General features: G+C 41.7%; 1 protein-coding gene across 3 annotated transcripts in view; it reads left to right on the top strand.

Moving 5' to 3' along the window:
* GAD2 (glutamate decarboxylase 2) overlaps positions 1-27,217 on the top strand; it is a 63,624-nt gene that overhangs the window by 1,694 nt on the left and 34,713 nt on the right. Inside the window, exons 2-7 of one of the 3 annotated variants that reach the window (XM_050939094.1) lie at positions 216-275; positions 482-631; positions 1,858-2,091; positions 10,035-10,125; positions 10,997-11,109; positions 17,624-17,739. In XM_050939094.1, coding sequence (XP_050795051.1) covers positions 216-275; positions 482-631; positions 1,858-2,091; positions 10,035-10,125; positions 10,997-11,109; positions 17,624-17,739 — 764 coding nt within the window. Of the gene's footprint in view, positions 1-215; positions 276-481; positions 632-1,857; positions 2,092-4,432; positions 4,541-10,034; positions 10,126-10,996; positions 11,110-17,623; positions 17,740-27,217 lie in introns of those variants that run through there. The other 2 variants (XM_050939095.1, XM_050939096.1) reach the window with 2 other exon arrangements.

Genomic DNA, 27,217 nt, shown 5'->3' with positions numbered 1-27,217 from the left:
TTGTGCTGTCTTGGGGGATATTATATAGTTGTGTTCTGTGTTACCCGGAATGTGTTTGCTCTTCGAGTTCTGAAAGTTAGACAGGAGGGACAGTTCCCACCCAGGCATCCAGCCTGGAGCAAGACCAGGACACCTGAGCCACGCCGTTTCCGAGATGACCCTGGAGAAGGTATGGTACAGCCCGCATAATTTACAGAGCCCTTTTTCTCTTCCAGCAAAAGCGTGGTGCCAGGCTGCCCAAAAGTTTACGGGAGGAATTGGAACCAAACTCTGCGGTAAGCGAGGGAAACCAGCGGTAGCAAATTTCATGAAAATGGGCAATAAGCAAAAAAGAATTCGCAGCCATCTGAGGGACCTTGGAGGGATTCTAAATCCTTTTGTGCTGGCAGAGAGGGTTAGCGGATCGCAGCGGGGACTGTAGTCCAGTCCCTGTGTTTTAAGAGCTGATGTATTTAGGCTGCGTCTTTTGTGCCATTGTTAGCTCTGCTGTATGGGGATGGAGAAAAGTCCATGGAAACCGGGGCGAAGGATGACCTGGGCTCAGCGGAAAAGACACCGGCCTGTACCTGCAACAACAAGCCCTGTAACTGCCAGAAAGCGGATATTAATTATGCATTTTTACACTCAACAGGTAACGGTACCGCGTGTGTGCTTAAAAGTAGGTATGGAAAGCCATTCCTCCGACTTCTCAGCTGCTGGGCTTTCTCAGCCCACCCTAACCCTAGGGACAGATCTCTCATACACACAAGGGGTGGAGACCCACAGACGAGCTAAATGATAGAAATTCTTAGGACTATTCTAGCACAGCAGGAAGGTTTGGGAAGGGGCTGTATGGACAGCACAGAAATTGGCATTATCTATATAGATATGTGTCCGTGTAAACTCAATATTGCTCCGCAATCGGGTCTGTCTGGGCTTGCTGTGCAGTGGCTCTGCCGTTAAGGCCGAGGGGGTGTACACTCAGAAGAAGGGTTTCCCTGTGGGATAGGGTAGATGACAAACTTTTCTAAAACACCAGTAAGATATTCGGACTGGCTTGGCCTCTGAGCTAAGCTGCCCGAGGAAGACTGACGGCAGCTTTTGTTGAGAAACACGAAGCCAGCCGGGCTCACCATTTTTAATTCCAGACATTCGTGCCATATTAATGAATGAACAGCTCAGTCTTTCTGCTCCGGTAGATACCCCAGACCCCAAGGGGGATGTGCTGGTGAGAAATGGTCCCATTCGAACCACCAGCTGCGCAGGGTTCCCTTCTCCTGGCCTGTGGGGTCAATGGACAACAAGCAGCCTTGATAATCTCCTACATATTTAACTGCTATAGGGCTACAAAGATACAGTCAGAAGAAATAGGGGTTTCCTGTACAATTCGGTTTAAGTAAAGATACAAATCTCAATAAATAAATCAGAGCATAACGTATTATTTCACGGAAAGGCATTCAAGCATCTCTAAGGTATTGCAACCCTCCCATTTAACCAAACACAAAGAAGCTATTTTATTATGATGCTCTTCCACTTGTGTCATTTACGGTTCAGGTATTTACCTATTTTTCCCTGAAACTCTTTTCGTTATTTCTTTTTCTTTTTTCTTTCTTTTGTTCAAAGTTTTTAAAATCGGTCATAAAATGCATTTTCCACACAAATTTCTAGTTAACAATGAATTTAGAGCTTGACCTATCTCCTAGAAAAACATATTTTTGAAATAAGGTCTCATCGAATTGCTTAACAAATTAAAAACCCGATCCTCCGCTCACTGAAGCCAACAGAAAAGCCCCAAAGTCAGTGGGGGCGAGATTGTTTCAAAAATCTGTACATTAAACAATAAACTGGAGCTAACATTTCATGTAATTCCCCCCTCAGATCTTCTGCCTGCGTGCAATGGGGAAATAACAACTCTCTCTTTCCTGCAAGATGTTATGGATATTTTGCTTCAGTATGTGGTGAAAAGTTTTGATAGATCAACAAAGGTTATTGATTTCCATTACCCAAATGAGCTCCTTCAGGAATATAATTGGGAGCTGGCAGATCAACCACAGACCTTGGAAGAAATTTTGTTGAACTGCAGAACAACTCTAAAATATGCAATCAAAACAGGTAACGGCATGCTGAGATTCGAGTATGTGTGATTTTTTTACTATGTTTTAACATGTCTCTTGCTGATTCTTGGAAAGTCCGTGAAGCGGGGATAGAATATTACCCTGTGTGGCTTCAAGCAGTTATTGTAATTTGTAAATACAGAACTGTAGATGAAAGAAAGAAAACTATTTTCTTGGCTCTCTTAATATTTTCCTATGTGAAATGTTACAGTGTAAGTACAACAATATACATTCTTCCTGATTGAAATGAATTGTCCCTGTCAATGGTGGAACCTATATATATCAATCGCTAAGAAAATAGCATTCTCCCACCCCGTGGCTCTTTTCGCACTAAATTTTTACATCGAGCACATTTGGGGCCCCCATCTTCCATTCTTTACGCTCTTCCACCCTAACCCGCTAACGGGGACCAAATTCCGCGGTCGGTTACAACGGTATGAATTCGGAGCTAAACAAATGTAAACCCGAATTTACACCGACGTAGCAGAATCCACTCCCTGCAGTCCCCCCAATGAGTGCTCAGTTCACAAGGAATGCAGGATAGGGCCCCTGAAGCAGAGCTCTTCTAAGAAGAAAGTGTTACCGTTGACTGGTGGGGTGGGGAGAAAAGAAGCAATTAATTAATTTGTCAACTAATGGAAGTTCTGAGCAGACAGCTGTGTGTTGAAGCGATGTTATTTATACAAAAGGCCACCAACTCTCCTGTGTGCCAAGCGGATCGAGAGCTGGTGCTTCAGCTTTGCGTCCCATAGCCCTGGCTTTGACTTCCACATCTCCACACAGTCTAAAAAGGCTGGGTACAGAGAATGAACAATCCCGTTTTCGCAGAGAACGCGATCTGGCTGCCCACTCCTGGGCTCCATGTAAAAATAGGAGAATCTGGCGCAATGGAACGCAGAAAACATGGTTTTTCCCACTGGATTCTAAGCATGAAAAATAGGAGCTTGTTTAATGGCTATTTTTGTTATTGTCATGACCAAAAAAATATTCCAGTTCTGATCTGTCCAGAAACAGCACCATTTGTCCCTGCTCATGTCGTTATCTCCACTTAGGCAACCTGCCACATGAAAATGATATTCTCAGTGATGCTAAACAGAATTCAGCAAATTCTAGTGTGGACCCAGCTAATTAAATTCCCATGGAATAAACAGAAAACAGAGGCTGCCTTTAGCCTCTCTTATACTGTTATTTAAAAGAACCATTTGTAGAGAAAACAAGGGTTCGAGAAGCTCCCACTGGCATTTGAATGGCTGGGGAATTTTTTTTTAAATAAATATAAATAATATTTTAAGTATAAATCCTTTCAAAATGTGGGTTCAAAAATCTGAAGTAGACGATAATGTGATGTGCCTATCGGCTGTGCAGACTGCGGGAAACACAGCTGGTAGCCTTTTAACAAATCGGATGGAGTGGAATAGACCCGATCCTGATCCACTGGAGTCTTTGGCAAAACTCCCATTGACTTCAAAGGGACAGGATCCGTCCGGTGTTTTCACTTTTTGATTCTGATGTCACCAAAGTTTCCCAAAAAATATCCGGGCAACATACATAGGAAATAATTGAAGTAGTTACATTTGGTGGAACTCCTGGTCTGGTGTCGCAATATGGCATAGGAAACCACTATTTAACGGGTTTAGATCAAACACTGGAACCCGATTCAGATAGGATTTGTTAGGCTCGCTCTACTAGTATACAGGTGTAATTTGCATTTCGCTTCAGTGCATATCGACGCAATAAAATTACTGTGAAGTGTACATATACAATTCCTTCAAAATAATGTTACTCTTTCAGTTGTGCCATAGAAATGTGGGGAAATTTCCCCATTTGTAGTTAAAATATACAGAATTTTTATACTTAAAATTACATTTTCAAAGTTCAAATGACTGCAATGACCATTTCAAAAAATTAAAACATTTATTTATTTATTTTAAATAAAGCTGTTTGCTCGGGCTTCTTTTAATTTCACCAAGCAAGTGGTCAAGCTAGTACCCTGGTTGTAGAAGAAAACGGGACCAAGAGAATGCAACTCCAGACACCCTCTGAGTGTGATTGTATTTCCCTGATGTGATTCTTTGGCTCAGGGCTATCCATGTCCGCCCAGTCTCGCTGATCAGGAGTGTAGTGCCCTCTGGGTTCTTCCAAAATGTCAGGCATGTCAAAGCAGCCGCAAGAAACTGGCAGTCTGATTTCGTTTGCACGTTTCACTTATACACGCCTGTATTATTACCTGTCTCGTTTGAATAGTAATGTTATTTAGCATCGTAAAACAATTGTCATTTCGCTGCTATTAGGAGGCTTCTCGATACCTCAAGGAGCCATTTCATACGAATCTCAGGCTGGCACTACGTTTACACCAAAGCCCTTTCCCCTGTGTGAGGCACTTTGAGTTGTACGACGAAATCGTTGCCGTTGCGGGTGAAAGGGTCGCTGTGCCAGGACTAGAGGATGTAAGTAACGAGTCTGACCGCAATATGCGGTGTTAGGCCAATACACAAGGCACAGCAGGGTTGGAAACGCTGTAACTTTCTGGAGCTTTTTGCCACGACTGTTGTGGCAACGGTCCAGCACCACAGCTAAACATCGCCCATATGCAATAGACAAAGGCCCCGGGCATCCGCCCAGAATGGCGAAAAAGCGCCTGTGTCAAACAGACCGGGGGAGTCCGACCAAAGAACGTGCTTCGCTACGTTAAGGCTTTCGGGGGAGTGTGTAGACGAGGGCATGTCAGCTGGACTGAGGCTGGGTTCACCTCCGAACGGGATCCCTAGACGTCTGACCAGCAGCCCCTTGCTGAGCCTCGGAGCTCATCTGCTCAGCTAGAGAGACCGTTTTCTGAAGCAGGAGCGCGCGCCTGCCTCCCTTCAGCCCCGCACTTCCCCTTCACTAGCTTAACAGAGGAGTTAAGGCTGTTTCTCCACCCGGAGGAGCCGTGTATTTCAGCAGCCGCCGCCGCTTGGGAGAGGGGGTTCTGCCAATATCCGTTCGGAGCTGCTGGGTGAATTTAGCACGTGATCCTCGAGAAAATACCCTGAAGCAGCCTTGGGGTTTTTAGCTAAGCAGAGTAGAGGTGCTTGTACGTGTGCTTGCTAAGGGCTCAGAGGAAACAATTGGTAGTAACAGGAGAGTCCTGTGGCACTTTATAGACTAACAGACCTATTGGAGCATGAGCTTTCCTGAGGGAAAGCTTGGTAATAAACAATTTAATTGATTAATTGAGCCTCCTATTCTGCAGCCAGATCCGGTTTCCCAGGCTTTATTCCTGAGGACTATCTGCTCGAGTTGTTTGCTCTATCGGTTGATTATCAATATTAAAAATTCACTGTCTATTGTTTAATTGCGATTGGTTAGATATGTCACGTGGTATTTCCCCCTGCTTCTCGACTGGACAAGTGCGTCGGTACAGGTGCATCCGATCCAAATTCTTATGTTTGTTCAATTAAAATTCAGCTTCTGGGAATACTGGTGTATGTAGCATTGCAATTCAATTTCCAGAGTTTGTTGGAGTTTAAAAAGTAATGGAGATTCCAGACAGTGAGCAGACTAAGAACTAGTGTTTGTCCAGCATTGCTTTTGGTCGGTGCTATTTGCTAGTCAGCAGGTAGTAAATACAAAAGGTTGATGAAGGTGGCCAGAGCAGGTTGATTTACAAAGCGGAATGGCTACCAGTGGTTCTCTGCGTGTGTCTGTATTAGAGGGCAACAGAAGACTGTAAATAAATAAAAGAGAATGCAAAGCGTGAAAGTGCTGCCAGCTGGGGCTATCAGTGCTCTGGGGTTATATTGCTTGTTCTGACTCGGGCTCATGTGTTACCATGGGCACATCAGTTTATCTATCTGTAAGATGAGGATAGTACTGGGGCTTTCCGATTTCACAGGTGTGCTTTGCAGCTTGATTAGTGTCTTTATCGTGCATTGAGCTCCTTGGGTGACAGAGAAATATATCCAAATTATCTATTTTTAAGTTAATAAATCCAGCAGACGGTGATATTCCCCTGTTTCCCCTTGAACCCACCCCAGATTCGGATTACTTACAGTCCCCTCTTTTAGTTAGTTGCAAAACAATGTTGATAGCCATGCATTGAGGTAGGAGAGCACTATTCTACTGCTTTTTACTAATGCCTCAAGCAAGATCTGCTTATATGGTCAAGGTTTAAATGACACTAGAATTTATTTCAGCCACCCAATAGTGTGAAAGAACTTTACAGTCTCTCTAGGACCTTAAGCAGTCCCAATAATGGAGAAATACAGGCATCTATGGTTAGAGTCAGATTATCTCCTCTCCTGTTATAAGTGGAGAGCAGGGTCCAAATTTTGCTGAAGCGATGGCAAGTGAAAGCATCATTCTCCCTGCTTCCTTTGCTCCGAGGACATCCCTGTGAGAAGGCTGTATATATGCAGGACTCTGTGGTTTCGAAGGGACTGTGGGTGAGCCAGCACTAGGAAGAGCTGGGGAAGAACCTGTCTCTGCAGCATCACCCCTCTGAAAATGTGTGGGAATTTCCCCAGGTCCCCCAGTAAGGCTAGCCCTGTCAGTACAGCTTACAGAACATCCTGTTCCACACTATCCAACATTGACAAAGGCAGGGGTGGTTTGGCCCAGCTATGGATGAGGAAAATGTTGAGCACATGGTTCCTCAGGGAGCTGTGCTGTTATGGGAGACTGGAGGTAGGGATTGGCAGGACACACTGGGCTCTAAAGAAATGCACCAGAACTCTGTTTTCCCCCAGGATTTTGCCATAGACTCCCAGCTGGACCCCCAGGAGTTTTCCCAGACTTTCTGTCAGTTTTCCTGAGGGAGGAGATGATTTGACCCTTAATTGTTGAAAGCTACCACAGAATATCACATCTTCGGTGAGGCTGGAATTCACTTGCTGGCGGAGAGCCTGAGCAAGGTCCTCCCATATCGCTGAATATCTGTGGAATCCTGTGTGGCTGGAGAAGTATAGCCATGCAAGCCATAATGGGAAGTTCCAAAGCCCCCTGAGCATTAGTGGAATAGGCTCTGTGCCAGCTTCAAAGATAGAGGAAAGCATTGATGATTGACCAGAGAAAGGGGTCAAGGATCTGTGCTTATGCTGTACCAGTGGTCAGCAATCCTTGCATAGAAGGTGTGGGCTGCTATGTCCCTGGATTATAGGATGGGGGGAATTGGATTTTGTTTCCAACTCTCAACCCAGGCTTACTTCCAGCCACAAAGCCCAATTACTCAGCCTTTGTGTACTGTGAGCTGGGGGGCAGGTGAGTAATTCTCGGCATAATTCTTTTAGCCATGTGTATGTGCCTGATAGCAAACCACTAGAGACTAGGAGACAAGTTTTCTCTTGGTTTTTGTTTGCATTTCCTCAATCGCCCTGCTGTATTTTATATTTCCCATGCAGTCAGTACCAGTCTGCAGTCCTTGGGTTAGGACAAGTATTTTCTAAGCAGGAACACTTTCCTTTGAATGAGATGATATTTACGTAATTGTTAATCTTTCAAAATTCTTGCTGGTAACAAAGCCATGTAACTCTAAATAGGGAGGCAGGACATGACTAGTCAAGTGAGCTCTAATGAGTTATTTGTATTCCCAGTTTTAATAGCTCTGGGCATATTTTTGAAATATAATATCTGATAGGAGGTTAGAAAAATCCAGAAGTCAGCAAGAGAAACCTTGTAAATGGACTACCCAGCCCACGGAATATATTTTCACACATCATTCTGACATAGCAGCAATGTTCCCTTTCGTCAGGTTTATTTAAAATCACAATTATTTATAATTGTATTCTGACAGTGGATAAATGACAAATATTACTACAGTCCATGCCATATTTGCACAATCATCAGCCTCTGAGTCATGTTCAGAGCAGTTAGCAAAGTGTTCCATTTTCTCATTTTGCCTTGTCTTTTATAATCATTAGCCATTCACCACTGATGCTGTTATAAGCAGTGGCAAGCACCTCAGATGGTGTGTTGTGCCTTTCAAACGTAGCCCAAGCAAAAGCACAGTCAGTGACAACATGCGACACACATGCAGCGGTGAATAGCTATTTTAGTGCAGTTACATCATGCTAATTTTCAATACAAATGGCCAGAGCTTGTAATTCCAGTACAATATAATTTCAGTACAAATGACACTGGTCTACAATTTTTGAGAAGTCATCTGCTTCAGAGATAAAATGTGATATTTATTATGTATTTTGATGTGCTGAATTCAAATATGACAATTAAAACAACTGATTGGCTACTGTTTCTAAGATATTTAAGTTTTTACATTTTATGTCTATGTATATTGTGTGGATAGTAGAGTTTTAATCATAAATTGTAAACCTAGGTCTTTTCACGTGTTGATGGTTGCTTTACATGATAATATTTCACCTGTCCCGTTTATGTAACACTTTAAAATTCAGCAAAAGGGTTATATAAATAAAATTTATTATGAAACAAAAGGCAAAAAACTATTATGTACATAGTTTAGTCCTATTCAGTGTCTGCTCGGCACTTCTTGGCTTGTCTCTTGTATTCATTAAATGGAGCATCTCTTGTCACTGTCCAGCAATAGTCTGCAAGCATTGATGGGCTCCATTTGCCCTGATAGCCTGCCAGGAGATTCCACTGCTGTAGTCTGGAGCCCAACAGCTCTGCCTTACCCTTGGGTAGTTCCAAATCCCTGACAAGGTCATTCAGTTCACCTTGTGTTATGAGGTGTGGTTCAGAGGAGGAGGATGGGAGAAAATGTGGGTCCTGTGACATTGATGGTTCAGGACCAGAAGTTTCATCCTCTTCCTCTTCCTCATCTGACTCAAGTGAGAATGATTCTGGTGCAACGGGAACCGGCAGTCCTTCTCTGTGGGGTACTGGGCGTACAGCTGATGGAATGTTTGGATAATGCACAATCCACTTTTTCTTCTTTGACACAGCTTTCCCAACTGGAGGCACCATGCAGAAGTAACAATTGCTGGTATGATCTGTTGGCTTTCTCCAAATCATTGGCACTGCAAAAGATTTGCTTTTCCTGTTCAACCACTGGCCAAGATTTGTTGCACAAGTGTTGCAGCATATGTGTGGGGCCTACCTCTTGTCCTGATCTCCAATTTTGCAGCCAATAGAAAGGTGATAGGCTTTCTTAACCATAGTGGTTAGACTGCGCTTTTGTGATGCAAAAGTCACTTCACCACAAACATAGCAGAAGTTATCTGCACTGTTCACACAAGTACGAGGCATCTCTGCTCACTTTGGCTAAACAGAAATGTGTCCCTTTGCAAAATCAAACACTGACAAATAAGAGAGCAGGACACTGTATGATTTCTAGAGCTGATATAGGGCAATTTGTTCAGCAGAGTGATGTAAGCTTCGTTATGATTGCATCATCCATGACTTCTAGGAATAACATGATGCAATTCATATAATGTATGACACAATACCAGCTTCAGATTGCATCATTCATTGTTTTGCCTAAAAAGCAAGTACTGTCCAACCCCAGTCATAGATTTATTCATAGAACCAGTCAAAGATGTATTTTAGTCATTTCTGGTTTAAATTGAGATCCCTTCCCTTTATAACTCACTTCTCCTCCGGCATTCCCAAGTCAAGGGTCGTATATACTGACCCAATAGCATATCTTGAAAACTAGAGCCAATCAACAATTTTAAGCATCATTTTCGTTCTCAGTAACCCAGAATTAGTAAAGTTGGACTACATTTATTTCAGAAGCATTTTGGCTGTAGAGCAGTGTGATAGATCTTATAATTTCTAGCTCTACTTCATTGTTCCTGTTTTACTTATTTTGAAATAAGGAAGGGGAAAATAATCTCCCCATTACAAAAGATCTGTTGTCGTTGTTGTTTCACACATTGATGATGCTTTTCCATTGTGTAAAAATCCTGAGATAAATACACCAATCAGTACTGAGCAATTTCATTCTGCTTCATCAGACTTCTGATACATTTTTTCCATTTTATGCAGGGCATCCTAGATATTTCAATCAACTTTCAACTGGACTGGACATGGTTGGATTAGCTGCAGACTGGCTGACATCAACAGCAAATACTAATATGTAAGTAGCCAAATTTGCCACTATCATTATCAAGGTTAATTTTAAAATTAGATTCTGCAGTATTTGCTGTAGCTGTAGGTAAAAGAAAGCCTTTTATGTGAAACTAGCAGGAAAAACATTTGTCTGCCTTTTAAATTTTAATACAGACATCATGTTATTTTAAAACTGTTTTGTATGTTGTCTCTCATAAAAAAAATGCATCGCATAAATAAAATGACAGCTCTGATAAAATTCCTGCAAGTGAAGGGGAAAATATTTTTGTGTTTTGCATACATAGATACGTTAAATGTGAAATGGAAACACAAACAGATGCTTTTAGATAAATAGACTTGCTGACAAAAGAACCTGATCTTGCAATCCTTACTCATGTGGGTTAGTGCCCATTGGTTTCAGTGGGACTATCCAAGTGGCGAAGGGCTGTAGGGTCAGACCCAAAGTTTATTTGTAAGGCTCCTGGCCTATGAAGTGTTGTATGCACATCTTGCTTTATGCACCATGTCTCATTGACTTCCATGAAACTACATTTGCATGTGAAGTGAAGGGCCTTGTTCTGATCAATCGCACTTGAATACATTGTAATAATGTGAGCCCCTGTCCTGCAGGAAGCTGAGCAAGCTCCACTCCTGCTAAAGTCAGTGGGAACGGAGTCCTCGGCACCTCACAGGAGTAGAGTTGAAAACATTAAACTTCAAGGCAGAAAGAAAGTAATCAAATATACTGCAAAATATAGTTCTCTGCACTGTACACTATACCGTATCTATACATAATATTGATTCAGGGTTTGACAATGGAAACAGTTGTGTAGATATTTTAAGTAGTAAATTAATGTTTTAAATAAAAAAAATAAAATATGGCCATTACTACATTTCAGGTTCACCTATGAAATTGCTCCCGTGTTTGTACTTTTGGAATATGTCACGCTAAGGAAAATGAGAGAAATGATTGGCTGGCCAGGGGGCTGTGGCGATGGGATATTTTCACCTGGTATATGATATTTCAAGCTTTCTTTGTGTTTCAGACAATACTATGACAGACCTCATAACTAATCTAGCTAAAGAGTCAATACAATGAAATCCACAGTTTCAAGAGGTCACTCACTAATACCAACTGCTGTCTTCTGTTGGATAAAAGTGCTGCATATTTATGAAATTCAGGGATGTGATTATTAGGGATTTTAATGTCTGTCACTGTTGAATACTCCCTTCAAGCGAATTGTGCTGCATTATGAACAGCAATAGTAGTGCATGGAAAACATAATCAGAAGAGACATTTGCCCTGCAGTTCTGCTATGGTCCTACTTTCTTATGGATTACATAAAACAAAAGACTATAGTGTTAATAATGAGACACAGAAACACTCCAATGCCCTCCATCATTACAGTAGAAATTTAAGTGAGCAGGAAAATGTATCATCCCTATCAGTAAATACAAAGCCTGGCCAAGATCCTGCAAAGCCTTATGTATGTGAATAATTTTACACGGGTGAGTTGTCCTATTGAGTTCCATGGGACTTCTCATGTGAGTAGTTATTCAAGTGTGCAAGTGCTTGCAGGATCAGAGCCCTAGCTTCTTCAAGGAAATCAATAAGTCAAGAAATGAGTATGATTAACTATAGAGGAATCGCTGTCAGTGCCAAGCACTATTTCCATGAGACATCTGATTTTTTAGCATGCCATTTAATCTTTTGCATTACACTCTTCTTCACTTCCCATTTTACTCTGAAACTTTATTAGTTAAAATTACTTATGTATTTATCTCTCAAAGCCACAGAAACTATCCAGAAAAGGGACAAAGACTTAGCACTGTATGGATTACCTTTGTCAATTTCACAGCAACAGAATGACCTCTGCAGGAGGAATCTGTTCTGGAAAGAAAGGTTCAGTGGTCTCACAGGGAGAAAAAAGGATGTTTTGACTATCACCTGATGAGTAGACTGCACAGCTAATCATCACAGGTACTTCTGAGCCGCCCACATACACTGAGTGTGAAGTTTATTCCTGTGCAAAGGACCAGTGCAAAGTCCACATCACATGCCACTCAAGGGGGCTTAAGCAGGCTCATGGGCCTTGTTCTGGCCCTTTGCACAGAGGTGAATTTTAAACATAGTGAGAGCAGGAAATTTATATTACTTATTATTAATGAGTATTTAAATAGCACTATATGAACCTGACCTCATTCCTACTGAAGCAGGGGGAGTTTTGTTCCATAATGCACAGGAACCTGCTGCTGTTCATGAGTGCTTGCAGCCAAAGCACTTCACATACTGAATGTGAAAACCAGAAAGGGGTTAAGTAGGCAAACTGCAGTGCAATCAGCAATCGTGTACAGATCCTTCATTACACTAGCATCACTTTCCTTCTCCTGACATAAGAAGGGAGGACTGGATTGTGCCTTGCAGAAAGTCGATATTATACATGGCTCGATAGCTATTTGTAGACCATGGGTCAAATTCAGCCTGGAATACGTTGGTTCAATTCCCATGGAAGTCTCTGGACCAAATCAACTGTAGTGTAAATTACATGTTGGATGTTAAGGTGGTCAGAGAATGAGTGTAAGTGTTAAAGTTGTGTAGCTTGCACTGATTTGACATTCAGTGGGTTGGCAAGCAAGTGTAACATTCAGCAATGGCAACAGAGGTGGATTAGCAATCAACAAGAGGGTATTATTGTTCTTATTCATTGTTTGCATCATGGTAGTGCCTGGAGGCTCCAATCAAGCTCGTAGCCTTGTTGTATGAGGCACCGTGCAAACACACAGTGAGAGAAAAGTCCCTGTCCCAAAGATCTAACAAACTAAATAGCAAAGACAGACAAAGAATGAGAGGGGAAACAGAGGCACGGAGCGATGAAGTGACTTGCCCAAAGTCATATAGCAGGTCTGTAGCAAAGTTGAGAACAGAAGGCCATTAGACAATGCTGCTTCCTCTAAGACAAGCAAAGATAAGATGAAGCAAAGGGAATCTACAGCCAGGTACCACTTAAACCCCTCACGTCTATTTTCTGACCAACTTTATACTCAATGTGCAACTCACACCATTGTTTATATCACATCTGAATTTGTCTCTCTGCCTCTAAAAGCTTCCTCTAGATTAGAGGATTTCACCATGTCATGGTGCCATACTAGTTAACAGTATGGCCTACTAACTAGTTGTATTCTGCTACTCTAGGTTTTGTTGTGGGGTGCTCATTATTTCTGCTTTGCATACAATCCCTTCTTATACACCTGAGACATACTGCATAGTTGTGTTTGTCTTTTAGCTAATTGCTCTCTGCACAGCACTACTAATCAGGTGTCACTCAGAAAAATGCTATCTCTTAGGCAGTTATTGAGGCTGCATGTACCGTGTTTGCATTCACAATTAGAGCTGGTGTGATGATGCAGTTCTGGTGGGACCCAACTGAGAGTGCCAATTCAGGACCAATTGCTTAAACAGGGCAGTTACAGCCCAAGGCTGGGGTTTTTCCACCTCTAAGGCAAACCAAACCAGCCAGCCAAAGAGGACTTAGATTTCACCCCATTGGCTAACCACAAGTCACACAAGCAATTTCCTTAGACACTCCAGTCTCCCAGTATCACCACCAGTCCCACTCGTTCTGGAGATGAATGGTTATGAAAACCAATACCCCAATAAGAGAAAATGGTTCTCCCGATCCCAAAGAATCAAACTCCAGACCCAGGTCAATATACTCATCAGATCTTACCAACAAATCACGCTGCTGCCAATCCTTTAGAATCTAAAATCTAAAGGTTTATTCATAAAGGGAAAAAGGTAGAGATGAGAGTTAGAATTGGTTAAATGGAATCAATTACATACAGTAATGGCAAAGTTCTTAGTTCAGGCTTGTAGCAGTGATGGAGTAAACTGCAGGTTCAAATCAAGTCTCTGGAGAATATCCCCCGCGGAGATGGGTCATCAGTCCTTTGTGCAGAGCTTCAGTTTGTAGCAAAGTCCCTCCAGAGGTAAGAAGCAGGATTGAAGACAAGATGGAGATGAGGCATTAGCCTTATATAGGCTCTTCCAGGAACTTCTTTGTTCTTACTGTGGAAAATTACAGCAAAATGGAGTCTGCAGTCACATGGGCAAATTCCTGCACACCCTGCTGAGTTACAAGGCATATCTGCCTCCTCTCAATGGGTCAATTGTGTAGCTGATGGTCCTTTATGGGCCATCAAGCAGGCTAGGCAGAGCTAACACCAACTCATCTGGGATTTTTCCCAGAAACACAGCACAAATTTGAAATACAGATAGTGTACAGCCAATACTCATAACTTCAACTACAAAATGATACAGACAGCATAATCATAACCAGCAACCCATAACTTGGTCTTAGACGCCTTATATGACCCCCTTTACATAAGATTTGGTGCCACTACAGGACCTTGGTTGCAAACCATGTTCTATATGGTCCCAGTTTATATCAATAACGTCACAGCTGGCCAGGAATTTTTTGATAAAATATTTTAGCATTAGTCAACATTGAGTAGTCAAAACCAAAACTGTGGGAAAGGATCAGTATTGATGAATTTCCTGTTTTGAGAAATAATTAGAAAAAAGTTTTGTAATTGTCAAAACAGGCCATTTCAACATTTTCAAAACAAAAAGTTTCATTTTTCAGTGCAAAACTATGTTTTCTTTTAAAACTTTAGTTAATTTACATTAAAAAAATTAAAATGTAAAAGGTCAAGGCTGAAAAGAAAAATTTCAGTTGACACAATCTAATTTTTTTTCAGATGATCTGATCTCAAAATGTTTTAAGATTTCACCTTTTTTTTTCTTTTTTTCCTGATTCTGGTTGGAAAATTTTTTGAAATCTCGGAAATTCTTGTGGAGTGGGAAAACCATTTCCCACCAAGCTTTTAATCACAACTAATAAAACAACTTTATAGAGTCTAAAGACTTTAATTGTTCAAACTACATGATGGAGCAGCCCTGTTGGAGTGCAAAGAAACCTAGTACAGAAAAGAGGATTAATAGCAACACTGCTTGAACAGTACAAGCCTGTACAGGATAGTACTGATGTGGATGGTAATTAGGCATATCCTTACTGCTAGATGAAAAGAGTAGCACATTTAGGTAGGGGGCCTGTTTCAGTTATGAAGTCTGGTAGGTGGTTATATGAGGTGGAGTGACCCACAAAACATACACCCAATGAGAGAAAACCTGGCCCTATTGAAGTCAGTGGAAGTGTTGTCATTGATTTTAGAGGGACCAGGATTTCACCAAATGGGTCAAATTCTGGAAATATGCCATTTAGCCACAGAACTGAGGCAGCACCCCTATGTTCAGAATAGGAATCTTCTTTCCCTGTGCAGAAGAGAAGCTAGCTTCAGGGGAAATGGAGGAGTTGTGTGTAGGGGCTCCACAATCACTGGTTTTATGGAGTGCACATATACACACTGGTCATCTGGAATGTAGTCCTGTATCATTCATATGTGATTTCTGATCAGAGCAGATTACTTATTTATACCGTAATTCATGCTTCTTAAGAAGCAGTAGCTACTGTGCCAGATCTGCTTGTTTCGGCAATAGTCAAAACCATCTTTGTCTTTTTCTCTGTGTAAGGGTACTGTACCATTCTCTTTTAGTTCTAATCCCTGCATCTCCAAAGGAAAGAATAGTTTTGATATAAAGCTCTCACTGCAGTGAAGAAGAGTCTCTAACTCTATCTATTCTCTGCAATTGACCGTATACAGACCTGATTTTGACCTGTACTTTTGCAGGTGTCTTTGGCACCCACAATTAATTATGGGCATAAAAATGTGTCTGTAAAAATCAGAGCCTAGGCTGAGGCCCATTAATAAATGTAATTCTAAATGACTATACAATAAATGGAGTGATAGAAACAGTCCATTGATGTAGGAATTCCTACATTCTAAACTTGGTGTTGACACTAATTCCATTTGTTGCCTTAGACAAGTCATTTAGACCAAATTTCTAAAACTCAGATGCCTTAATTTAGGCATTTAGGCATCTAATTCTACAGTTAGGCAACTGAATACTTTAGGGATGTAAACTTGGCCTTAACCTCCCTTCTTCAATTTCTTCATTTGTAACAATAAGCATTAAAATATCTACATACCTCACAAGGGGTTGTGAAGAACAAATCACTTACAAGCCTGCTTCTGCTCCCACACCAGTTTTACACTGGTGTAACTCCATTGACTTCAGTGGAGCTAATCTTAATTTACATCAGTGCAAGTGAGATCAGAATGAAATTCGCTGCTTATAAAGACTGAAGATTAGTCTTAATTTAAAGAAAAAGCCTGAACCAGAGTACCAGTTAGAAAGGGAGATAGATACAAGCACAATTCTTGGCATATAGTGGAATAGTATACATAACTCCATGTTCACTGTAACAAAAAGAAAAAGCCAAAACAATGCGAAATTTACCAGACCAGAGCCTCAGCTGGTGTAATGTGATGTAACTCCATTGACTTCAATGGAATAACTCTGATTTACGCTTGCTTACAATCTGGTCCACCATTTTTAAACCTAACACATAGCAATTGAGCAGATACAGAACTATTGTAAAACCTGCACCTGGGGTGCACTATATCCCATAGTAACAATGGGTTGCTAGGCTATATCCAGATCTTACTGATCTTATCGATTGCTGAACCTCAGGTCTATTTTACCGAGCTTTTAAAAAGGAAAGAAACTGCAGAGCACCCTTTTACTGTGTTTTTTGTGTCTAAATTGTTTAATTTAAGCATTAGCAGCTGAATTATATAGATCAAGACATAGTACAGCTCTAGACTAGGTGAATCAATCTGACACTTGAAACTGATATTTTTAATCAATGTATGAAAGTGATTTTGATACACTATTGTTAGAGAAATTTAATCCCTCTACATCTCCCAACCCCACTGTGGGGAAAAAAATCCTTTCAGAGGGCAGGGTTGATAATAGATATTAAAATAAAATGAACAATCGTTGGACTGATGTCCTTTTTTTTTTTTTCTGGTTTCCCTAATGCTTCAACCTGGTGGTATATCCAGGACACCAGATTTAGGACAGATGTTGGCGTCTTTGAGGGCAGAGAGTATGTCACTCATGTGCCACATGGCAATTTTCTCTGTGGCGGTTTACATGTTGAAAGAGGCCCTTTGCTTTCTCATACACGGGGTCAGAGCATCACATAAGAATACAAATTAGCAGTGTTGCGACTGTTCTGAGGAAAGAGAAGGATATGTTTGGGGAATGTGGGGAAGTGGCATCCAGGAATGGGGAGAGGGCAGAAACCCCATGAACCCCATTCTGGCCACCTTAACTTTTCACATGCGTCCTTGCCTTGGGGCATGGGAGGAGTGTTAATAGAACCATTTGGTCTATCCTCTCCTGCCCCTCCAGCCCCGATTAGAGGAACAATGAGCAAGAACCATTCACGTATCCTTGCCTATGAACTTGAGTTGGAAAAACTGTAACAGGAGTGTAGTTTGTACTAAAATGATGTTAATAATGCATAGAAAAAATAACAGTGTATTACTGTGGACTCCAGGTGGTGCCATATCTAACATGTATGCTATGTTGATTGCACGTTTCAAGATGTTCCCAGAAGTCAAAGAGAAAGGAATGGCAGCTATTCCCAGGCTGCTTGCCTTCACCTCAGAGCATGTATGTGTTTCTATTTTATCCAGTTTATTAAACTTGCTTTTGTTAATGACACCAGGACAGAAAGAATTACCTGAGCAAGGGATTTGTAGCTACCTGGCTTCATTTCTGTTATATTCTCACTGGGAATAAAAGAGGGTGTTTCTTGTTACATGAAGCGATATACTGGATGCTTGATGCTGAAATGCATGATATTCTAAAGCAAGGTCTATAAATCACTGTGTCTTTCTGGCTTTCACTTATATCTGTGTAAATCTTAGTGTGAAATCCAGTGTGAGAGAGCTCAGAATCAGGCTCTATAACACTCTGGCAGTGATTTCTCTGTTTGTACCGCTATAATGGAAATAGCAAATCTCTGCAAATCCAAACATCAATATCTGACACTGTTCCTACTGTAATTTAATAACAATGTGATAACATACATGAAGACAGTAATATTTTAATACTATACAAGCAGTAGAATAAATATCAGATCTATGTTTTCTGCTGAATATGGGGGTTAGGTTGACTTTATCATTGATTTATCACCATGAACCAAACCCTGAGTCCAGCTTCTTTGGCAATAAGAGTTTCATATGGCCTAGACACTTGAATAAACTGGCTGTGCACTGAGCTGACCAGTGCTAGGATGAGGGAAGGTGGCTTCACACATAGGATAGTGTGTGTGCGTGTGTGTGGGGAAACACAACTGCCCAATGTGTGGGAGATGTAGTGAGTTTCCCACTCTAGTCTCTCCCCGTGGTGGAATTTGCTTGGCTTTAGGGCTGTATTACCCTCCCCATGTAGAGGAAGAGGGTGGAAAGAGAAAACAGGGCCAGGCTTCATGCTCTCCCTCTAAATTTCCCTCCAGCTGACTGCTTTCTGCCAAGGAGGAACCTTTGCCTGCTAGAGCATCAGCAGAGGCATTGCACATGCTCAGTGCCTCCCCAGGCTTCTCCTCAAAGACCTCACTGCCATATGTGGCAATGTGAACAGTCAAAATCGGGGTGTCCACCGCTGGGAAAGACGAAAGTTAAGTGGCCTCAAAGCTACTATATGGGTGTCTGCAGGGAAGGTCGCTTTCAGGATCTGTGTTCACTCCCGTGTCTGCAGAGACTAGATGGTCCTGCAGGTTCCACACTTCAGAGCAGCTGGGCTAAGAATTTGGCCCCACAGCAATTAGAGAGAAAAATAATCCATAAAATAATAATGACTATCCAAAAAAGCTGTGCAGTAACGGATACATGATCAATAGAAGACCAGAAACCCTGCAAATTCTTACAAACAAGGTTGTTTAAAATAATATTTCCCTCTGGTCACTATGTAATCTAACAATATTTCATAGAACTGGAACAGTGCACAATGAATCAAATCTTACTATCATTCTGAAAATAATGAAATGTCTTAACATCATTGAGATTTCATGCTAAGGGGCAGGAATATTTCTACTTAAAGTGACTAAAATGTATTTCAAAGTCAAGTGTGTTGTCAAGGCCACAGTATGTAATATAATCCCTGAGACCTGATAGTTATATTCATTAAATGATCTTAAATTACAGTTGTTGCCCCTTCCACAAAACAGCTGCAAAAACACTGATAACAATGCAGAATCCCAGTTTCCAGAGATCAAACTACCTTGTGAACTATAGTTTCCCACAAAATATCCAATAGTATGCCCTTTAGAATATTGCTTGATGAAACTGAGTTATTTGTGTCCTCTAACCCTTAGTTCATTACACAAAGCTTGCAGGTTTGGGTGCTTTATTTATTTATTTTAAACTATAATAGAAACTGTTCCAGAAATGTCATCGTCCCAGCAGCATAATCCTATTTAGAATAGAAGTGTTGTTCAGAATCAGAACTGACGGGGGATTTTTGGATGTCAGTTAGCACACCCAACTGGCCGCCTTGTCCATACAATTCAACCTGATGTTAGCTTCTCTCTGATTCAGCAACATGCCATTACCAAGCAGTGTTACTACAAGGCGAGCATTCCATACACTTTGCATTATCAGCCCTCTCTTTGTGTTTATGATGGAATAGTGAACCCAGGTGTAAAATTGCTGTATATCTTTAGGTGAATAAAGATGGTGTGTCAGGGAAAAAGTAAAAATCCAACAGGAGCAAATCCAAGACAATAATATCAGCACAAGCAGTCAGAGTCCGTTCTCATTTTCAGCTATGTAAATTTGGAATCCTCCCATTGTTACATTCTTGGAGTTTCTCCACGTTTATACTGAAATCACAGTCTGGCCTCTTGAGCCAATGAATGCCAGTGTATGCTTCAGTTAGAACAGCCTTTGTATTCTGTAAATATTATAACGTACCTCTGACTCTGCATCACTTCTATTCCCATCATTTAGGACACTGCTATAGCTAACCTACAACTCTGTGGGTCAAATTCAGCCCTGGTATAGCTCCATTAAGATGCACTTACTTACACCAGGGCTAAATGTAATGTTATATATTTACTGGCCCAGCTTTCTAGAGCCAAATGCTGATCTCATTTGCACTAGATGTGGAGTAACTCCCTTCAAGTCAGTGATGCTGGTTTGAGTCTGGTGTAAGAGAGAACAGACTTCGTAAAAGGATCCTTCATAGGTAAAAATCATGGCTGTTACCCATTATATTCCATTTCTATATAACTTCAAAAACCCAATGAAAGTCCAAGACTTGGAGCCACTTCCTTGGTCCCATTATGTCTGCTTTGAGCTGTTCTGGCAGTGAAGAGCAGACTGAACATTGCTTTACATGTTAGCTAAGGTGTTTTCTTACGTAGTACAGGGAGCTTTGCATAGGCTAAGGGAAGGGGGGATGCCCAGAACACCTTTGTGCTGCATCAATTCCCACATGCCAGAACAATCCCCTGGGGTCCTTGCCATTTGGCACAACTTAGAGTAGCCCTATGGTTTCTAGAAATTGCTCCTTGGGACTGGACTGTCACCTCAGGATCAGGTTCTTCCCACCACCACCCCCAGTCTGCTCTAAGCTGAACTGGACATCAAACGCCTGGTCCTGTAGCTCTGGTCCCAGGTGTATATTTGATGCACACTCCAAAGCAAATTGTTACTGTTCTTATTTTGCACATGGGTCCATATAGCCTCGCAGTTGCACCTTATACTGTAACTTTGGGCCAAATTCATTTTTCAGTTACACATGTTTAAATGCAAAACTTTTGATCTGAAAATCACTGGGCTCCGAATACAAAAATTAAAAGTTACAGCGAAAAAAACCAAGTTAATGGTATTTCCCATTATTCAACCAAATAATAGAAGGATAAAGAAATCAGATGCTAAAGATAAACACCTATGGACTGTTCTAAGCTCATTCACATTGGCTTCACACCACATTTGTTCCACTGATTTCAATGGAATTACACTAATATAAAGTGAGCTCAATCCCAGGCTCTCAGCCATTACAATGATTTAGGAGTATGTAAGTAAATGTCCTTCTTTGTTCCACGTAATGCAAAATCAGTTTTAAGAAGGGTATGAAATCCAGCTAGATTATTTGCTAAATCAGGTTATGGAGCAATACATGGCCTAGGATCTCAGCCTGCATTTCTTACAAACCCCAAAACCTTAGGGATCCTCAAGGACTGCATATTTGGGCCCTAAAAGACTTTCACTTACTCTGTGGACTTGAGATATAATTAAGGGCTATAGGGTCTCCTCCTAGGGTTACAGGGATAAAAAGCAGCCATGTCAGGGCATGGGTGACAGAAGGAGATTGCTGCCTCCATGTCATCTCCTCTCCTCCAAGCCTGCAAGAGTTTGGAGGGTAAGACAGTGATAAGTGTCAGCTTACTTGCTGCCCCATTCCACTCTGCTTACAAAGGACTCAAGGAAAAGTGACAGCTTGAGTAATGACAGGCAACATGGCTCAGGGGCCTGAAGGGAGCCAACGGGAGGCTGGGAGCCAATGTGCAGGCACAGTGCCTCCAGAATATCCCTGGCTTCTGCGCATCCTTCAGATCCATGTGGATCTGCTGATTTTAGTGGAGGTCAATCTCCTTCCCTTCCTCTGCCACCCACCAGCACTTTTGCATAGGGGCAGAGCTCACCTCATGCTCCAAATAGTCAAATTTGTAGGCTTCTAGGAGTCATGGAATTTCCTGTCACATACTTGGGAGCAGCCCATGTGGTTCTACCCCTAATTACATCCATTAATTGTAATGAGGACCAAAGATCGCAATGTAATGAAAACCCTAGGGATGGAGCTGTTCAAAACATTTTCTACTAAATGCTTTTTTTTTTCCTGAAAAATGATGCCTTGTCAAAGCTGAAACACTTGGCAGCGTTCTAGCAATTTTGACAAAGCTTTTGCCAGAAAGTTTCTGAGGTGCAAAATGGTCACTTCCAGAGAGGGAGGAATCAAGCTTTTTGATCCAAAAATGGACATTTTGATACAATTTTGTTTCACAAAAACATTCTAAAAGTTTTGGTTTCATTCCAGTGCAATGAAAACAAATTTCCAAATCTCAAATATTGTCATGAAATGGAATTGTTGTTCTTAACCCAGCTATGCTCTGCCCCACGGATAAGGCCCCCAGAGGTAACACGTACATGATGGTGTTTTTAGGGAGAGATTTGAGGATACTGGAGATTAGGGTTTTCATTTGGTGCCCTACAGTATGAAGTTATTCCTAACAGGGATAGTTTCTCCACTAAATCCGTGGCAGAGTGGTTACTCCTCTAATCATGCAGAGGAAGTGGGCAGAGGTTCTATTTTCCACATCTAAAGAAAAGTAGTTTTGTTCCCAACATAGAAATTGAGATCAATTTTAACTCTCTGATTGGCATTTCTTTTTTGATTACCTCATATACAAGGATTCGAAAAGTTGGTGGGCTTGATTGAGGAACAACTCCATTTAAATCAATGGATTTATATCGTATACCAGCACAGAGTCCAGCTGAAATAAACAGGGCTCCATATGGACATAGGAGTCCACTCATACTCAGATCAGATTGCAGGATTGGGGCCTTCCTGCCAACAGCTCCAGCTTTGATTGCTTGGTTTCATTTTAAGACCTGCACAATTTTTCACTTGGGGCATTCCACAAGTAAACCAAAGCCTTGGACTTTGTTGCATATGGAAGGCTGTGTGCAAATAAATTGTTTGAAATGTAAAGGGTAGAAACATTTGCATGTCAGGCAGAGACACAGTATTATAATAACTTATTCTCCCCTAACATTAACAAAATACCTGCTAACTTTCTAGCAGCAGCAAATATAACACCACACAAAGACATGTATCTGACTTCAGTGCGTTTAGAACATTTACGTGACTATACCCAGCATGAACATACACTGGGAGGATTTCATTTTGATAGATAATTGCAATAAATGCTATGGGTTGCTATTACACATTTACAGTGAGTCATTCTGGTGCAAAGAGCCCCCATAAGGCCCTCCACACCATTTAAACCCTGGGTGGAACTGCAGAGGGAAGCGTCTTCATACCCTTTGTGCCATGTAGGGTGTCTCCAGCAAATAGGCTAAGGTGGAGAAATTGTAGGGGCTGAGGCTCCACACTTACACCAGAGCCACGTCCCAGAGTCTCTACGTAGAGATCACAGATTGACAATAACACTCTTCTATCTGATAGGCTGTCCAGCCTGCCCAGAGTCTGGGAGTTAATTCCCCACCCAGTTAATTCCCTTCACAAAGCTTATTTATGAATTTCCCCCTAACTAGAATAGACATGAGCACTGGGAATCACAACATTATAAGTTTTTTTTTCCTTCAGTTTTGAACATCCCTAATTAGGAGATAATGATTTATTAAGCCATAAAATATACCAGAAGATTGAATGTCATAATCATCTATATATTAAAGCAGGGATCATGTAAGATAAGAATAGGTCACCATATATTTCAGTGTCACCAAAATTGTTAATGAACCTTTAAATCTAATTAGCAGAATGATTTCAATTCTTCATTTTTTGGAAATGCCTGTTTCTCTCATTAACGGCCCTGTAATAAATTTGTATCGTGCTTCCCATACTACAAAGTTCAATATTAAAAAAAAAAGGGGGCACAAAAGATGATGGAGACAAGCAAAGTTATTCCAAACAGCCTAAGAAATGTTAGAAAGAGGAAAGAATCTCCTAGCTGAACAGGCCCATTTTATGCTGGGTAATAATCTACCATAATAACTTAGCATTAATAGTACTCTACCCTTCCTGCTTTTCACCATTACATTTAAAACCCTTCCCTTTCAAGAAACAAATCTAGGTTTCTCTTGAACCCTTCTTCAATCAGCTTTAATCCCTTGCTGGCATAAAACATAAGTATCTCATACATCTGGAATCCCTGGTGAAGCTATCTCAAAGTCGGTCACCTGTGAGAAATAACTTGAGCTTCTTCAGTTTTTCCTTGTAACCTCAATTCTTCAGGCCTGGGGTTATCTTTATTGCCCTCCATAACATTTTCTGGAAGACAGGGCTTTTCTTCCTGTTAATGGGGTGTCACTCCAGAGTGAGCAGTGTGCTTTGTCAGCCCATTACCGAATACAGCACACTCCCTCACCTCATGTCCAGCCAGCTCCACTGCCCAGGGGTATAGGGAGGGTGGAAGCATGGCTGTGCCTACTTCCACTCTCTCTTCACCACCTTCCTAATGCATATTTTTTCAGAGGGGTGTATCAGGCATTCAGCCTCTGGTCTCCCCAGCCCATGACAGAACCCAAGATCTGGATAGCTTCTCCATTGCCACATGGATAGGGTTTGGGCCTCACTCCCTCTTCCCTTCATGGTCACACAGAACCCAGCAAGACTCTAACTCAATGCTAACATAATGAGACTTATTTTCTCACCAACCGGGCTTTGCCCCTGCCAACTAAATATGTTTAACCTTTTGGTTATCTTGTTCACCCCTCTGTCAAAGCAGGACTGTTCCCCCAACCCAATCTGTCCACTATATTCTTGAGTGCTTTGAGCAGTTTAGTTTTAATTTACCCAAGTGACCAAGCTTCCATCCCTTCCCTGGGGAGATTAGTCTGTAGATCAGTAGTCTTCATTGTTAGGAAAGTTTTCCTAATACGCTGACTAGCTTTCTCTTTGCTCAGTTTCATCCCAGCACTTATAATTAGAGGATCCAAAACAGTTCCTTCAAACACTAAGACCAACAAGAATGAAACAGTAATTGTGCGCTTATATTTGTATATACAAACTGAGCAACTGCAAATTCAAATGAGGATTTGGAAGTTTAATTGCAATTGCATTTTTGTGTATAAGCCTCTAGCCTGATTCCCCACACACACACACTGTTTATCCTTAATGCACATTTGTTCCTTATCTCTGAAGTCCCTTCAATTTGTAAGCAACTTTCAGACAAGTGAGATGCCCAGAGCTGCATGCACTTTTCTAGGTTCAGTTTCACCAGGGCTGTAGGCCTACCAATGCTTTGAAAAAGGGACAGCTAGGCTTGGCTATATACCAGCGGTTGATTTTGAGCATATGGGCTTAATTTTCTTCCTAGTGGTAATCCACACAAGTCAATGTCCCCTCTTTTATGGCATTCCGAAAAATTTTATTTTCTACTAGATAGAAGAGTTACGGGAGCAATTCCATTTTACCCAGTGTAGAACAATGAGCCAAAATCATCCTTTCTGTAATGCCATTGACTTTAAAGCCAATGAATTACATGTAATGCCACTTCTTCAGTTCTTTAGCCCTTTCCTATATAACCGATATATTATACTACATAACATATAGGTGTCTTTTCATATAATACACATGTAACATATATGTAGGTATATAACTGGATGGATGAAATCAATGATTTTCTTAAATTGGTAATGTAATTGCTGGCTTTAGGAACTGTTAATGAACTACCAGTATTTTGACACCCTTACAGTTCCCCTCTAATCTGTGTAAAGATCAACAGAATCTTCCTGTGCTCAGGATTTTGTGCTAAGGTTCATTGTGTCAATAGCCTCTTAGTGGATTCCCAGCTGCATTATCACAGGGCTCTATGGCGGGAGTGCACATGACCGCATTGCCTCAAGAGAGGTGCTGGGGAGACTGCTTCAGTGAAAACAACCCTTCCCGGTGCTGCTCCTGCCACATGGGCAGAAGGAGGAAACTGCTTCCTCTGGTCAGCCAGGGCATGACCTCCTCCCTGCTTCCAAGGGGCTGCTGCGAACCTGCAATGGGTGCACTTGTGCAATTGCACAAGGGATGGAAAGCAGCTTGTTGATCCACTCTTGTGAAGCTGTGCCTGAAGCACCTACAGTCCAGCCCTAAATCAAAAGTGGATCCATGAATCTGCACGAATAAAGCTCACCCTTTACTGACCTAGCGAAGAACATTTGGGTGTGTTTCTTAACATGCACATTGAGGATTGCATGAAAAAGAGTACAGAATTGTGACAGAGAGGGGTCCAATGCTGAGCAGAACTGTGGTATGTTTACTGGATTGAACACCATTTACCCTCTCATTAAAGAGATGACAGAACTGTGGGAAAGAACACGCACAACTTGCGTAACTCAGTTCAGCTGTGGTTTTGACAAGCCAGACCATGGCAGTGTATAGAGTTGCATTACATGCAAACATCTATTCTTAGAACACTTAAGGCCTGGTCCTGGAAGGTGCTGAGTGCCTTTGGGAGGTATTGAGCACCTTCAGCTCCCACTGAAGTCAGCATTTACACACTTGGTTCCTGGGCCCCAATTCAGCCAACTTGTAAGCACATGCTTAAATCCATCCCTATTCATCAGACCACTTAAGCATGTGCTAAACTTCAAGCATGTACTTCAGTCCCATTAAAGTCAATAGGAGTTATACAGATGCTTAACCTTAAGAACATAATTAAGTGGTCTGCTGAATAGGGATGGTTTGCTGAACTGGGGACCTAGAGCATAGATTACAGGGCTGAAAAACTTAATACGTGATTTTGGCATAGCTGACCAGAGTGCAGTGGTGGTATATTGCAGTCACATACCACAGGGGAAGTTTCATCCAAGATAACCAAGATATATTATTACATCATTAGGAATATAGGCCTGCCATGAGCTATATAGACCCTAGGTGTACTGGCAACCCAGGAATTAATGCAGGAATTGCCAGCTAGTTCTTTTTGGCAGCCTCACTGCAGCTCGGAGAATAAAAGAGCTGAGAAGCAGAGGAGTGGGGCAGCTGCCAGAGGAGCCAGGCAGCTGCCAGAGGAGCCAGCAGTCCAGGGAAAGGAGATTCTGCCAGCAAGCTGGTGAGACGCTGCCCCAGAGTGACAACAACCCAAAGAAGGGATGACCTGAGCCACAGGCTGCAGAAGCCTACAGAACCGAAGAAGGTAGGAAGGAACTCAGGGTACAGCAGGATAAGAACTGATCCTGCCTGCCTGGGTTAAGGGCCCTGAGCTGGAACCAAGTGGACTGGATGGGCCTGGGTTCCCCTACCTACCTCTTAACAGAGATGTAAGAGCCAAAGGGGGCTCCAGGTTCCTAGAGGACCAGCTAATCACTGCCAAACATAGGGAGAGTCTGTACATTCCAGTGGGACA

This window comes from Gopherus flavomarginatus, chromosome 2 (assembly GCF_025201925.1).
Source record: "Gopherus flavomarginatus isolate rGopFla2 chromosome 2, rGopFla2.mat.asm, whole genome shotgun sequence".
NCBI classification, from domain to species: domain Eukaryota; kingdom Metazoa; phylum Chordata; order Testudines; family Testudinidae; genus Gopherus; species Gopherus flavomarginatus.
Note: the sequence above shows the minus strand (reverse complement) of the source record. Positions and strands in the feature narration are given on the sequence as shown.